The 15,821-nt window shown below is 44.0% G+C and overlaps 1 protein-coding gene across 9 annotated transcripts in view; it reads right to left on the bottom strand.

Moving 5' to 3' along the window:
* The window catches only part of FNDC3A (fibronectin type III domain containing 3A), a 199,454-nt gene that overhangs the window by 52,378 nt on the left and 131,255 nt on the right, over positions 1-15,821 (bottom strand). For all 9 annotated transcript variants that reach the window (XM_032785407.1, XM_032785400.2, XM_075061585.1 and 6 more), the window contains 5 exons: positions 9,172-9,329; positions 7,090-7,149; positions 5,432-5,570; positions 3,416-3,469; positions 2,380-2,504 (listed from right to left, as the gene is read on the bottom strand). In XM_032785407.1, coding sequence (XP_032641298.1) covers positions 2,380-2,504; positions 3,416-3,469; positions 5,432-5,570; positions 7,090-7,149; positions 9,172-9,329 — 536 coding nt within the window. The remainder of the gene's footprint in view (positions 1-2,379; positions 2,505-3,415; positions 3,470-5,431; positions 5,571-7,089; positions 7,150-9,171; positions 9,330-15,821) is intronic.

Raw genomic sequence — 15,821 nt, 5'->3', positions numbered from 1 at the left:
ATTTAATAAAAAAACCAACCAAATTCATTCTGCTCCCTAACCAGCTACCTGTGCAAACACTTGTACACTTCTAAGTGAGCCTACTACTTATCAAGTGTTAATTTTCCAGGAGTCCAAAAAAATGGGACAAGTAAAGCCTCTCTGAAAGCTAAGTTTCTTGTGGAATTGCCAATATAAAATTTGTATTTTGTAGTAAATGAAAATACAGTGTAGACCATTGACTAATCTGGCAAAGCCGGACTTGTCAGCCTTACCTGATATATCTTTGGGTAGCCTTATTTGGAGACAAAAGGCAAGTAAAGGGTACAGGAAAGAACGAGAGACATTACGAAACAGAATCATTAGGGAAGGAAGCAAGAGTGAATGAGGGACTATTGGAGCCTGGAAAATATAGTTCTCTGTATGGCTTATGCAACAAAGGTAACAACCTAACAACTTTGATTTCAAAACTTGGATTTCTTCTACACTGTCTGGACTATCTGGGTCTTTTTAAAGTAGAATCCATCATGATATCATTTAATTTCCCTCCACATGTCTATTTATTTTTGTTTTTTATGTTTTCAAACACATTATAATGATGTGACTACCATAACAAAGAGTTGTGATCTTTAAGAATAACAGATGGGCCATAATTTCACTACTTTTTTTTTTAACAATTAAAAACTAAAAGACAACGTGATAAAGGCTTCCACAAAGGTAACATGCAAATCGGATCTTGAGAATTACTATATAATGAGCACAAAACACGATGGAACTTTCCTAATTTTGGGGACGGTATTAATTTTTGTACTTGCACTAAATCACTAGTAAGAACGTCCCAGGAAGAGAAATGCAGAGATGTGTATATCATGATATTAGTTACTTTGAACAGACAAACAAACAAACCCAAATCTATATCTAGATATGCTAAATGCATGGAGTGAATGGAAAGACGTCATGACCCCGCAGGCCTTGAGACTGGGTCCACAGGATTGCCAGTTCACAGTTGTCTCCCTGCTCCCACCCAGCATATTGCTACTAACCAACCAAGCAGAGAAACAATGAAAACAAAAGTTACACCAGGGAGGTCTCCCCGGGCCCTGATTGGAGGAACACCAGGATCTCTGATTGGTCAGGGCTTCCTATTTAAACCCAAAGAGAGGCACAGGAAGTTGTCCACACAACTGGGCTCTACCTGGCTGTTACATCAGACCTGGTTCCTGCCTCTCTGCCTGCCTCTCTGCCTTGTTACAGATTCTTGCCTCTTTTCTCCAACTCTGGCTCTGACTCTTTGCTTGATTCCCAACCCCAACTCTTGCTCCAACCAGATTACCCAGCCACCTACATCCCGGCCCCAACAAAAGGGCAGATAACAGACCTGTCTACACTAATGCCAAAATACCTACGCATTCACCCAGTGAGTGGATCTAACTAATGGGCACGTTAACACAAAATAAAGTGTCAATTTTAAAAATTTAATTTTATTACTTTTACTCTGTGGGCCCAATCAAAAGCACACTGAAATCAATGGAAAGAGTCACACTGATTCAGTGGGCAATGGATCAGGCCCCCGATAATTCACTCAGAAACCTTCTTTTAGCTATTTTTCTCTCTGCTTCATTTTTGTACTTTTCCAATTTAGCAAATATTTTTGTGCTGTATTTCATATGTGCTTGAAATTAATAATGCTTAATAACTTAAACACATATAGGACTTATAAAAACAGAACATTTATTTTTGGTCAGTAACATCATCCAGATGAAATTCTGCTCTCAGATGCCTAAAGTTCCCAACAACGTTAATAAGAGACATCCTCAATCATAACTAGGGCAAAATTTGTCCTCTTCTCTTGTAAGAGCTCCCTTTAAACATTGTTTATTACTTAAACGGAATTATAAAGCCAGTAGTGTATTTTTATGTCTATAAAATATGTTATTTAAAAAATGTTTAGAGAGTGATTAGTTTTAAAAGGATATACCACCATACAGAGTAATGCCCTCCACTAGCTTACAATACAGGAAATATGAGCTATATGTCCAGATATTCACAGATGGACTAGGAGGTGTTTTGTCTGTTTTTATTTTAATTTTCAAGATTTTATGATAACTGTTTATGTGTAATGTTACCTATTAAAATTACTTCAAAATAAAGATTTCTGTTTTAAATCTTTTAAAATCAAAATGGTTTAATAACAGGAGCAATATATCGTATGTAGTGGTAAGAACCTCTAGGAGGCTTAAGAGCATTCAATGATATGTCTTGTGCCTTATCGTGTATATTAGGTGGGCATATAATGTTATTTAATTTCAACAGTGTTCTGTTATATGTTGTTCCTACATATACATGCACGTGGATGTAGACAGACTGCATTGTTTATGTATATAACATGGTAATACTCACCTCATGCCTATGTCATTTTTGGCTGCCAGTCTAAAGGTGTACCCCATTGCTGGTGATAGTTTAGTAATTCTATACTGCTTCTGTTGGCCATAGTAACACTGACAAAACTCTCCATTTCCTTTTCCCTAAACGGAATAATTAAAACTCATATTATTTACACTGTTCATTGAACAAGCACATCTACTGATTAAAACAGTTTGCTAAATCTTGAAGAATGTTCATCCAATTAAACTCAAAACAAGCCAAGGATGCCATGGTTATGAATACTGAACTCAAAATGCTGTTTTCTCAGTCCTTAGCTCCACAGGGCTGATGAAGGAGGCTGTGCATGTTCCGCCCCACAGCCCATCTAACTCCTCTCCTGATAAGCTCTGAAGTGTCTAAGGGGATGGGTTGGGAGACAGGTGAGCCATCCTAACACAAGGAAGGAGATCTTCACGTGGAAATGACTCTCAGCTCACAGATCCTGAGATGAAGAACGGGGCCAACAGAAAGGAAAAAGCCACCCTAAACAGTGACTCAATAACGTACGTTTTAAGAGCCACCTGATAATACTGCCATTTTCTATTCAGCAAGCAAAATTTGAGGAAATATAGCTGTATTTTTGACACCTTCTTAGGAATGAATTGTATTTTACCAACACTTGCCTCAAAGATATAGGTCACAATTAAGGATACAATTTGGTCACAGATTATGTGACTTTAACAGACCTCCGTCCGTGACTTCTGCTTTTACCCCGCAGTAGCCAGTGGGGCTCCAGCTGTCAGCCCTGCCCTGCAGCTGTCAGGGCTCCAGCTGTCAGTGCCCCTCTACCCCTTGTGCAGGGCTTCAGGTTCAGCCTCGTGGTGCTGAGCTCTAGATTCCATGATTTATGGTTTATTGCCTGCATCCTGCCCGTGAATTTTAATAAAAATCCCCTTGCCAAAATCTTAACCTTAGTCATAGTTTTCCTCTGAAAATATGTTCACATTCACACAAAGCTATTTTTAAAAAAATACAAAGAGAAAAATAGTATAAATACAGCAAACTTGCTTACCTCATCCCATTCTAAAAGATAATTGTGTATTTTAGAACCATTGTCACAAGATGTCTGCAACAAGAAAAGAATAAAATTAGGACACAATGCAGCAGGACAAGATCACTTTAGAAAAATGGCAATGGGCTAGAGACATTCATTTATAGGTCACCTGTTCCAATCAAGTCAAGATCAGAGGTGACCAACTGCTCCCTGATGCTGGCTGTTTGAGGTTTACCTCAACTCTCCTTTTATTGGCAACACACACCTCTGAAAAATATTCTGGCAACAGTGTCAAATATCATCCTATAGCAATTTTCTGAGGAGGGTTAGATAGGTTAAAGGGTATAAAGGGTTACGTTAGCTTATCTTAATGAAGGAATATATATGTGTTTTGTAGTTTAAGCCATGGGTTTTTAGCAGCTATGGGAAGGTCTTGAGGAAAAAAATGTAACTGGCAAGTTACAAGGTAAGTTGTAAAAATGCTGAACTCAAAGTGTGGCTAATAAGAGAAGAGAAGCATCTGATTATCAGAATTGGTTCTAACAAATAAAGAAAAGTTGTTTTGTGATATGATTAACTTATAATGATGCCTAATACAGCAATGTTATCTTGAAGAAAGAGGCCCACTCATAAACTCTTGTCTACAGACTTAAAGGTCCATCCCAAACTAGCCAAAAACTGTTTTTTAAGATAAGAGAACAGTCATCATGACATCACTTGTTTCTTACACTGTATAAAAGAATCAGGCTTCCTAGGGGTAATTTATCAGATCCTACCTAATGATGCTGAAGTAAATCAGGATGAGAGGGTTATCCTTGGGACTGATCCTTTTGTGAATATTCTCATCAAATGCTTATGAATGTTTGTTACTGTGTGGACGTGGTAATTGCTTATTATGTAGGCATTTTAGACATGTTTAGAGCACCTGTACAAATACCATTTGGCCTTCAGATCTGGTGAACTGGCAACGTGGCAATATTATGTATTAATAACAATAATTCCAACAAGAGCCAAACTACAGCCACAGAGATTTTCTTCGTGTGATGGCTTTACTACATTAAAAAAAACACCCTATAGATTATGACGGCCTTAACTTGTTCTTTTTCTGATTTTTTGCATTTATCTTTGAATCCTGAAAAATGGCGAAAATACTTCTCCAGGCCTACGAAAATCCATAGGACAGGAACTCTTTTCCATAAGTGACTTACTCCTACAAAAATAGGTTGTGCACCTCATTTTCTGCTGAAAACAGAGAATCAACATAAACTCGGTTAAATGCACAATAGTCTTTGTAAACTACATTTTGTAACAAATTAATTTGACAAAAATATACCGTACAGACCTTGAAGTGCAAACAGAAATGGTTTTGACTAAGTTTTAATAAACAAAAAATACTGCATATCAATAAGTCATCTTAAAAACAGTCCATGTTTTAGATTTTGAAATAAACTGCAAATGATGAGACAAGTTCTTATTTAAATTTTAAAAGCTGAAACTTTAAGTGACATATCTATTTGTCCTCAACTCCACTTTTTACTTTAGCTGGATGTTACTGCTAAAATGATCAGCGGTGATTTAGGTGGCTATGTTGACACTTAAGTTGGCCATCTTTAAGTTTCAGAGTGTGAACAATTCAACTGAGATGAACAGAGCAATTTATGTTTCTTTAGGCTATTAGTTAAGAATGTCTGCAGTCTCACAAAGATAACAGTTTATACTTGGGTTCATGTTTTTAGGAGTCTCTTAACACCAAAATTAACACATTTCTTTTTTAAATGCAAAAGTTTAGATACTGAAGCATTCATTTGATAACAAATATTTTACAGTGTAAATAGTTGCTGATGGTCACTGTGAAACAGAAAAAAATAACACATAAAAAACGAATGCAGTAATAAACTTTGAAAACATCCTTTGGGGTTGATTCAATACTGCATTACTCCCAACAACTGTAATTCCACTCTTAAGGTTACACTGAGATTTGCACTTAAAGCAGATATTAAATCTCATCCTGTGGTCATTTAAAACAAGTCTTACCTTCCATTGCAGAGTGAGAGAATTTTTGGTCCGGTTAGTTATCCTTGGAGGATTTGGAGTATCAGGTTCACAGCTCATTGTTGTAAAACTCTCAGCTTCTGAAGGGCTTCCCTTTACGCAGTTGCATTCTGCTTGGACTCTAGAGTAGAAAAAGAGGTCAATAACATTTTGTTTCAGAATGTAAAGATACAATTTCTTTAGAACCTGAACAATATTTTGAGTTCACAACATTCAAAAAACAGCATATTCCCAGCCCCTCCAAATGTTATAGTTAAAAGTAAATAATAAAAAAAGGTGGAAAATTTCTGCTCAATACAATTTATGTAAAAGGGAAATGCAATACATTGCTTTGGATATACATACATAGTGGTTCCCATAAGTCAACAATTACCCTCTCTATAGCTATATATGAGAAACCACAGTTATCCTCTTGCAGTATACTGGATACCACTATGTGATAACCAAAGGTAAAGGTAGACTTTTAATGGTGACCAATGTATTAAAAAAAAATATCCAAAGGTAAAAGTGTACAAAAACACTGAAATTTATCGGTCAACGTCCATATTTTGTTTTCAGATATTAACAGATTAATATTGTACACATTCCATAAATATGCAGTAAACTACAAGAACACTAAAAGCCAGTTATTTAAAAGAGAGACATTATGAGATGTATTGATATGCAGAGTATCACATACATGAAAGAATTTAAGCAACTTCCACCAATTTTCACAATTTGTGCAACACCAGAAATAAAAACATAACATATCATAACTTCAAGTTTGGTCTTTATTATTGACCACCTACCTGCATTAATTAGAGAAAAACCTAAAAACCATTGTGGTTTAAGGACTTCGTGTTTCATACTTAGGCCAAAATGTTCATGCCTGGATACCTAATGTTAGGCACTTAAATACATATTTATCCAGTTAAATGTGTATTCTCCACCTCCTTTTGTTAGTCTGAAGTCTCATTAACTAGCATCTAAATTAGAAACAAGAGAGAGAGATAGAGAGAGAGGAAAAGGAACCAAGCATGGCATCTTCTCCCCACCCTCTGCCATTTCTTCCACGGGCCATGAATTGTGCAGCAGTTCCTGCTGGAGCTGCAGAATTATAGTGAACTAGGGACCTTTGTAATAGTGCATAATCGGTCAGATTCTCTTGCCTGCTACTGTCTTAATTGTACAAAGTGGCCGTAAAATGTCCAGAAATAACCAGTGGAGAATTCCCCTTGTGTAGGTGAGCTCTCCATTGGTGGAAACCTGGTAGAAATGGCTCCTTCACCTCCTGTGCTGACGCTGCCATAAGAAGAAGGAAGGGAGAGTGTAGGGGCGTTCTGGTAGCATGAAGTGAGAAGGAGGGAGCATGGTGTATTGAGCACCACAACTGGCTTCCAGAGTCTGCCAGTCCTGGACCTCAGGGAGAAAGAGTTCACTACTCTTCATTTGAGAGTATCAACATTTCAACTGTGGCTAGTTCATAAATTATAGTGATCATCAGGGGAAGAGCAGCATGTCTGGTGTAAAGACTGAAGATATCAAAGTCAGTTACTGTGTTCATACTGTTATACATACTAATTACAATGAACAGTTTCAAATTTGGAAAGTTACTCTAAAAATTTCCATTGCATTTAATAGATAAAAAGAAGGGTACTTACCTTGCATGGTAATCAGTTGCTGGCCTGAGATCATTTATGGTAACACTAGTTTTTTCTCCACTGGAAAGAAGTACAATTTTGTTTAAAATATTGTCTCAGAATAATAGAAATGAAAGAGGGAAATAATTTAATCAATTCACCTTGCAGTGCAGGATTGTTCCCCGCTATTTCCTAATGCTTTGTTGTTCTAGTATATTTAGCGATGCTTTATTAAAGATGTATCTATCTTTTGGTTTCCAGTTCTTTTATATAAAAAAGATTGTCCTTCACTTTACTTGGTCACCCAATGTGTGAGAGATCATTTGAGTCCTATCCTTAGGTGGATACTATATGACAATAATATCTTAAAATACTAAACATGTACATAAACGCTTTATAAACACTGATTTTCACACCTCCCTGAGGTAAATAAAATCATTACTTAAAATAGTAACTGATTCTTCAGGACAGCTGCCACTGTATATTCACATTAGTGGGAACACCAGAGATCAGAATACCAGCACGCCTGGAGTAGTTCTTACTGGGGCTGAATGAGCCCCAATTACTTCAATTTATACAACTAGTTCTCACACCATTGTACATTCAGAATGAGGCTTTAAAAGGGCTGTGTAGCCCTAGCCACATTCCTTCCATTAAACCCAAAAGTCCTTTGAGTATAGAACTTTGAGGAAGAAGGGATGGTGGCAGGTAGCGTGCATATGCAGAGACAACACACTTGAATAACCACAATTACTATGGTAAATAATTATTTTTATTCTTTGAGGTGGCCTCTGCATACTCCTACTTGTGAGAGGCAAGCAAGAAGTGCAGCCCCCAGGAAGGCGTCCATTAGCCTGGTTTGGGTAGCTTTTAGATTACGTTGTGAAGGCTCATCTCTTGTCCCTTTGTTTTAGGGAAAGTGTTGCAAGGGTCTACGATTCTGTTGGTGAGGCTTAAGTTTTGCTTACATTTCGCTGTTGCCAGGGTATTGTGTTCTGGAAGTAATAAAAAGTTAAAAGACCGTCATGGGGTCTGTAGTGGGGTGATCCCCCGCTTCTGCCTGGGAGGGCTGCAGTGGTAAAAGCAGCCCTGGAGAGGGCTGCAGCTCTAAAAGCTGGGCTGATTAGGGAAGCGGCTGCAGCTGGGGGCCACACCCTAATCAGGCCACAGGTGGCCTGTATAAAAAGGCTGGGAGACAGGCACTCAGCAGTCTCTCTCTGCATTCAGAGAGAGAAGAGCCTGGCTGCAGGGAGGTTAATCAGGTACCTAGAGTGGAGCAGGACTGGGGAAAGGCCAAAGGACCTCCAGCCCAGGAAAGCCCCAGGCTGCAGGCCTTGTAATGCCTATTAGGTACTGGGTTGCAGGGGCAACCCATGGGTAGCCAGAGGCAGCAGGTCTAAAACCCTTTGCCTGTGATGAGTACCTTATACACCGCAGTCTGCCCCAGTGAACGGGGGCTAGATGAGGACTGCCAGTAGCCAAGACTGAAGCAAGTGGGGATAGTGGGTGGGGGTTCCCCTGGGAGGCGGAGACCCAGGCTGTGGGGGTACTTCTAGGGGGCAGCACCCAGTTAAAGGGGCACTGGGGTCCTGGGAGGGACACGGGGGCTAGCAAGCGCTAGTGGGACACCAGCCTGCAGAGGGCGCTCCAACGGCTGGAGAACTAATCCCCGGAGATGACCAGCAGGAGGCACTGCAGGGGTGAGGCCCGCATGTTTACGGGGTCCCAGAACCTTGGAAACGTACCTTTGTTTTGGTGGTAGTAGTAGCAGTACAAATTGAAGTGAGTAAACAAAAAAGATTTTGCTCTGATCCTGTATCATTTTAGAAACCTTAACTTCCATTGTAGTCAACCGAAGCACAGTCAGTGGAAGATGAAGGCATTCTGTTCCTTAAAGGGTCAAGCCTTTACATAGTAAATTATTGGTAAAGATTTGGGAAATAAAGCAGTTTCATTTTACTGATTAAAACAATTTGCCTTAAAAGTGAAGTCTTGTGAGACGTCTCATTATCTCACTCTGTAGATAAAAGGCAGTTTTTAAAATAGGCTTTTATGTACAAAGTTCAGGGCATCAGTAATCTAATAAAGATAACAAATACCTACGTATATACAGTTTTGTATTTTCCATCTTTTCCGGTGTTTGAAATCAGAACTTCATAAACACACACCTCCGGCACATTATTCTTGTCAGCGTCCCCATTGATGGCACTGGACGGAGGGGACCATGCAAGTCCTACTGTCCGTGCCTGAATGTCTGATGTCTACAGAAACATAACATTTAAGAACTCTGTCATATAACTTCAATTGTGGGCCAATACTGATAACTAAACAGTATGAATAAAACAGAACAGAAAAAGTGACTTTTTCAGAATATTTGTTCAATTACAATAACTCACTGGTTAGGCTACAAGTGGGACCAAACTATGTATTTGGAAATACAGGAAACGGCATGATCACTTCCATCCTCCGACACAAAGCTATTTGCAACCAAAGAACATAGATAAGTAACCAGAGCCATCTAGTGGCAAAATACAACTGAACAGTCTGGTTACATTTGTTTGTCATTCTTGTGTATAATAAATTCTGGGAATAGTTGTTTTTTATTTAACCTGGCTCTAAATTTTTTTATTAAACCTGTTAAGACATGAAGTTAAAGGGACACCATGAACAACAACAAAATCACGCCTCTGTCTGAATATTTATTATCTACTGTTGCATGTAACATTTTACTAAAACTGAAAAAGCTTCTTTTATATTCAAGATTGTGTATTGTGCCCATCACCATAGTATCTGAGTGCCTTCCAAAAGCACATTAAGTGACATGACTAACATTTATTGTGTGGTGGTCTTTCTTCCTTCCTCTCCCCAAGGGGAAATTTGTGCATGGATTTCTTGTCATTTTATTTTTTTAAGCATATGTATGCTGTGTTGTTATTAATGAAGGTAAGTTTAAAGCGCATTTGAACTTTAGAATGGAAAAGTGGTGAGGTTTGCAGTGGTTCTTTGATCCTGCAGGAACTTCTTCTGCAATCTTGAATCAGTCCTCTGAGAAAGCTCTGTCTTCTGCATAAACAAGTCTCCCCCTTGCAGTACAAGCTATGTTGTGCCACAGGAGCAGAGTTGTTGACTGAAGTTCAGTTCTTGTTGCAGCTCTAGATGGTCTTTCAGGTATCCCGGTCCCAGATCATTAAAAGCTTCCCAAATAGAGACCAAGAGTTTGAATTTGATGTGACATTCTAGAGGCAACCAAAGTAGCAAGTAAAAGACATCACTGATGAGCTCATGGTAATCCTTGTTGCGCAAGAGGCATGCTACTGTATTTTGTACTATGTACTCCTGGGGGAATTCTGCACCACTGCGCAATGCAGAATTTGTGCAGAACATTCCCCACAGAAAAGATGGTTATTTACCTCTTGTAACTGTTGTTCTTCAAGATGTGTCGTTCAGGTCCATTGCAATTAGGTGTGCACGTGCCATGTGCACGGACATCGGAAACTTTTTCCCTTAGCAGCTCCCATTGGGACAGCAGGGGAGCCTCCTAGAGTGGCGCCCTTATGACGGTGTATATATTACCTTGCTGGCCTGACCTCCCTTCGGTTCCTTCTTTCCGTTGACTCCGTCAGAGAGGAAAGGGGGTGGGTATTGTAACGGACATGAACAACACATCTCGAAGAACAAGAGTTATGAGAGGTAAGTAACTGTCTTTTTCTTCTTCGAGTGATGGTTCATGTCCATTCCAATTAGGTGACTTCCAAGTTTACCATTGGAGGAGGGTAGGAGTCATGGAACGATTGATTGAAGAACAGCTCTGCCGACCACCACATCATCTCTGGCCTGTTGGTTGACAGCATAGTGGGCTGTAAACGTATGCACTGAAGACCAGGTAGCTGCTTTACAGATCTCTTGGATAGGGACCTGAGCCAGAAAGGCTGTTGAAGATGCCTGCGCTCTGGTTGAATAAGACGTAATTGCTGGGGCTGGGACCTTGCTCAGCTCATAGCACGTGCAAATGCAATCTGTAATCCAGGATGAAATGCGTTGCGCAGACACAGGAAGGCCCTTCACTCTGTCGGCTATGGCGATGAACCATTTGATCGACTTGCGGAAAGATTTTATGCGCTCTATGTAGAACTCCAAATCTCTCCGTACATCTAGTGTGTGTAGGCTGCGGTGTCCCAGGCTTGTGTGAGGTTTTGGAAAGAACACTGGTAAGCAAATGTCCTGACCCATGTGGAATTGGGAGACCACATTGGGGAGAAATTTGGGGTGTGGTCTAAGCTGTACCTTGTCCTTATGAAACACCGTGTAAGATGTTTCAGCGGTGAGGACTCTCAGCTTGGACACCCTCCTTGCCGATGTAATGGCCACCAGGAACACCACCTTCCAAGAAAGGTAGAGGAGGGAACAAGTGGCCAGGGGATCAAATGGTGGGGTCATGAATTTGGAGAGGACCAAGTTCAGGTTCCAGGTTGGGACTGGTGGGTGAGAATACAGGAACACCCTCTCCAGCCCTTTGAGGAATCGCCCCACGATGGGATTTGAAAACACTGAGCACCCAGACTCCCCTGGATGGAAAGCTGAAATGGCTGCCAGGATGGAGGAAAGAGATAGACTCTGTTGCTTAAGGTGTAGGATATAGTCTAAAATAACTGGGATAGGAGCCTGGAGCGGTTGAAGGCGCTTGGGTTCACATCAACAGGAAAACCTTTTCCATTCTGCCAGATAGGTAGCCCTAGTGGAAGGTTTCCTACTACTGAGAAGAATTTGTCTCACCGACTGAGAGCACTGGCTCTCCATGGGATTTAGCCATGGAGTTTCCAAGCCATGAGATGTAGAGATTGCAGCTGGAGGTGGCGCCCATGGTCCTGCGTGATCAGATCCAGGTGGCGGGACAGGGCTATCGGGGCATCTATGGACAGCTCTAGGAGGGTTGTGTATGCATGCTGCTGGGGCCAAGACGGGGTGATCATGATTACCATTGCCCTGTCCCTGCAAATTTTGAGGAGGACCCAGTGGACGAGCGGGATAGGAGGAAAGGCATACTTCAGACCCTTGCCCCATGGTTTTAGGAATGCATCAGCGATTGAGTCCGGACTGTGGTTTTGGAATGAGCAGAACTGAGGGCACTGTCTATTGCTCTTGGTGTGGAGAGGTCTACTTGGGGATAACCCCACTTTCGGAAGACTAACTGTCCGATCTGATTGACCCCTCATGCATACGGTATGACCTGCTGAGGCGATCCTCCAGCTTGTTCCGTACCCCTGGAAAGTACAATGCTTTGAGCTGAATGGATCGGGCTATACAGATGTCCCAGAGAAGAAGAGCCTTGTGGCAGAGAGGTGAGGGGCGGGCTCCACCTTGTTTGTTTATATAGAACATGATGGTGGTGTTGTCTGTCAGGACTGTCATGCTGCGACCTCGCAATGTGGCATGAAAGGTTTGGCAGGCCAGATGAAACGTCCTGAGATCCTTCAGGCTGATAAGGGGAGGTATCTTGTCCTTTGACCCCAAGCCTTGTGTCCTCAGATCTCCTAAGGGTGCGCCCCAGCCCAGATCTGATGGGTCTGTTATTAATGTCAGAGAAGGTTGGGGCTTGGCGAAGGGGACGCCTGCACAGACCACTGGTCGGACCAGCCACCAACGCAGGGATTCTAGAACCTGTTCCAGGATCATCACCACAAGGTCCTGGGGGTCTCGTTACAGATGGTAAGACAGTGCGAGCCACGCTTGTATCGGCCTGAATGTCTAACGGGTATGCTTGACCATGTACATTCATGCTGCCATATGCCCTATTACAGGGGTCGGCAACCCATGGCACATGAGCCAAAGATGGCAAGCGAGCCAATTTTTAATGGCACGCTGGAGCCTGCCAGGACTCCAGCATGCCACTAAAAATCCTGCCCAGCCTGGCGTGCTCTCCTCCGCCCTCCACTTCCCCCGCGGGGGCAGGGAGCAGAAGCATAGCCATGCGCACGGGGTGAGCAAATGGCCCCATTCTCCCGGCATGGAAAGCCGGGGGGTCCGCGCTTCTGGGCCAGAGAGTGGCACCAAGCGCAGCAAGCTGCCGGCCCCTCCCCCGCCTTCTCCCCTCTCCTGGAGCCATGCCGCTGCGCGCAGCGCTCTGGGGGTTGGGGCTGCGCGCTCCCGAGGGCAGCATTTGGCTCCGCGGGGAGGCAGACACGCTCCCCGCTCACCCGGAGGGGTGGGGCTGTGTGCTCCCGCAGAGCAGCATATCTAGCTCTGTGTGGAGCCTCATGGTAAGGGGCCCAGGGCTGGGGGGGTTGGATAAGGGGTGGGGGCAGTTAGGGGACAGGGAGCAGGGCGGGTGGGATCCCAGGAGGGTGGTTGGATGGGGCATGGGAGTCCTGGGGTTGTGAGGAGGCAGGGGGTGAATAGGGGTCAAGGCAGTCAGGGGACCGGGAGCAAGGAGGGTCCTCGGGGGGGAAGTTAGGGTGGGGGTGTCTCTGAAGGGGGTGGTCAGGGGACAAGGAGCTGGTGGGGTTGTATGAGTTGGGAGTTCTGGGGGTCCTGTCAGGAGCAGGGGTGTGGAAAGGAGTTGGGGCAGGGAGTGGGGGGGAGTGTTAGATGGGTCGGGAGTTCTGGGGGTCCTGTCAGGGGGCAGGAAGTGGTTGGATAGGCATGGGAGTCCCGGGGATCTGGCTGGGGACAGGGGTGTGGATAAGGGTCGGGGCAGTCAGGGGATAGTTAGGAGATAGAGTCCAGTCTGGGGATGAGGAACAGGGAGGCTTAGATAGGGGGTGGGGTCCCAGGAGGGGGTAGTCAGGGGACAAGGGGCAGCGGGGTTGAGAGTTTTTAGGGGGGCAGTCACCCAGCACTCTCCCCTGAGCCCTGACCCCCCCCCACCGCGCTCTCTGCCCTGAGCCCCACACCCCCTCCAGGCCCCTGCCCTGAGCCCTGTACCTTCCTCATACATACCCAGCCCTCTGCTTGACTCCTTCATCCCCCCCTGACCCGCAACCCTAGTCCTGACTCTGGCACCCCCACCCATACCCAGTGCCCCGTCTGCCCTGACACCTACACCCCCTCACAAACCCAGCCCCCAGACCTGACTCCAGCTCTCTGCCCCCAGCCCTCTGGGTCCTGGCCGCCAGCCCCGTACAACCCGCTGCTGGTCTGGGGTTCTGGCTGACGGACCCTTGCCAGCCGGGGTCTCAGCCGCAGGCCCCGCTCAGCCCGCTGCCGGCCTAGGTGAACAGAACCCCAGACCAGCAGCGGGCTGAGCGGGCTGGCAGCATAAGATCAACATTTTAATTTCATTTTAAATGAAGCTTCTTAGACATTTTGAAAACCCTGTTTATTTTACAATACAACACTAGTTTAGTTATATAATATATAGACTTATAGAGAGAGACCTTCTAAAAAATGTTAAAATGTTTTATCAGCATGCGAAACCTTAAATTAGAGTGAATAAATGAAGACTTGGCACACCGCTTCTGAAAGGTTGCCAACCCCTGCCCTATTAGATGCAGACAAGACCTGACTATCGTGGTGGGGTACTGAAGCATTGATTTGACAATCTGCTCTATGGCTTGGAACCTGGGCTCTTGGAGGCTTGCTTTTGCCTGTACCAAATCCAGGATTGCCCCTGTAAACTCTATCCTTTGGGCAGGTATGAGTGACGATTTGGGTACACTGAGGAGAAGCCCCAGTCTGTGAAATGTGTCCATGACCATCATCACATGGGACTGGACCTCGTCCTTGGAATGACCTGTCAGTAGTCAGTCGTCGAGGTATGGATACACTCGAACTTGTCTTTTCCGCAGGGAGGCCGCCACCACCACCATGCATTTTGTGAACACCTGGGGGACTGTGGACAGACCAAACAGGAGAACCGTGAACTGGTAGTGATATTGGTTTACGACAAACCAGAGGAAGTGTTGGTGCACCGGATGAATGGCAATATGGAAGTATGTATCTTTCATGTCGAGGGCAGCATACCAATCCCCTGGACCAACGATGGAATGATACTGCTTAGGAAGACCATATGGAACCGGAGTTTGACCATAAATTTGTTGAGTCTGTGAAGGTCTAAAATGGGTCGAAGACCCCCCTTTGCCTTGGGGATTAGAAAGTAATGGGAGTAAAACCGCTTTCCCCTTAGCTCCTGTGGAACCTCCTCCACTGCACCTATCTCAAGGAGCGAACAAACCTGCATAAGGAGTTGCTCGTGAGAGGGGTCCCTGAAGAGGAACGGGGAAGGTGGAGGAGAACTGGAAAAAGTATCCCATCTGTACCGTACTCAGTAGTCCAATGCTATATGGGACCACATATGGTAGAAGTGGGATAGCTGGTTTAAAAACCATGGGGATGGATCCGGGAAGTGGGTTGGTACACTGTTCTCAGGTGCACCTTCAAAACCCTTGCTTGTTTCCGGGCTGGGGTTTATTCTGGCCTTGGTTAGGCGCATTATTCTGCGTCTATGCCTGTTATTTCTGCCCCTCCTGCGATATGGCTCCTGTTTGGGGTGGGGTTGATACTGCCAATGCTGCGGAGGCTGAGGTCTGAAGGACTTTCTCTGGGTTGCCGGCGTATGCATCCCTGGCGATCCTTAAGGCCGTGCAGCCTGGAGTCTGTTTGCTCTGAGAAAAGGCCCAAGCCCTCAAAGGGAAGGTCTTGGAGGGTATTCTGGACCTCTGGAGGGAGGCCTGATGCCTGGAGCCACACTGAACGTTGCATGACTACCCCTGAGGCAATGGTTCTGGCCGCAGAGTCAGCTGAATCGAGGGAAGCTT

This window comes from Chelonoidis abingdonii, chromosome 1 (genome assembly GCF_003597395.2).
Source record: "Chelonoidis abingdonii isolate Lonesome George chromosome 1, CheloAbing_2.0, whole genome shotgun sequence".
Classification (NCBI taxonomy): Eukaryota; Metazoa; Chordata; order Testudines; family Testudinidae; genus Chelonoidis; species Chelonoidis abingdonii.
This window is presented reverse-complemented; position numbering and strand designations above follow the sequence as displayed.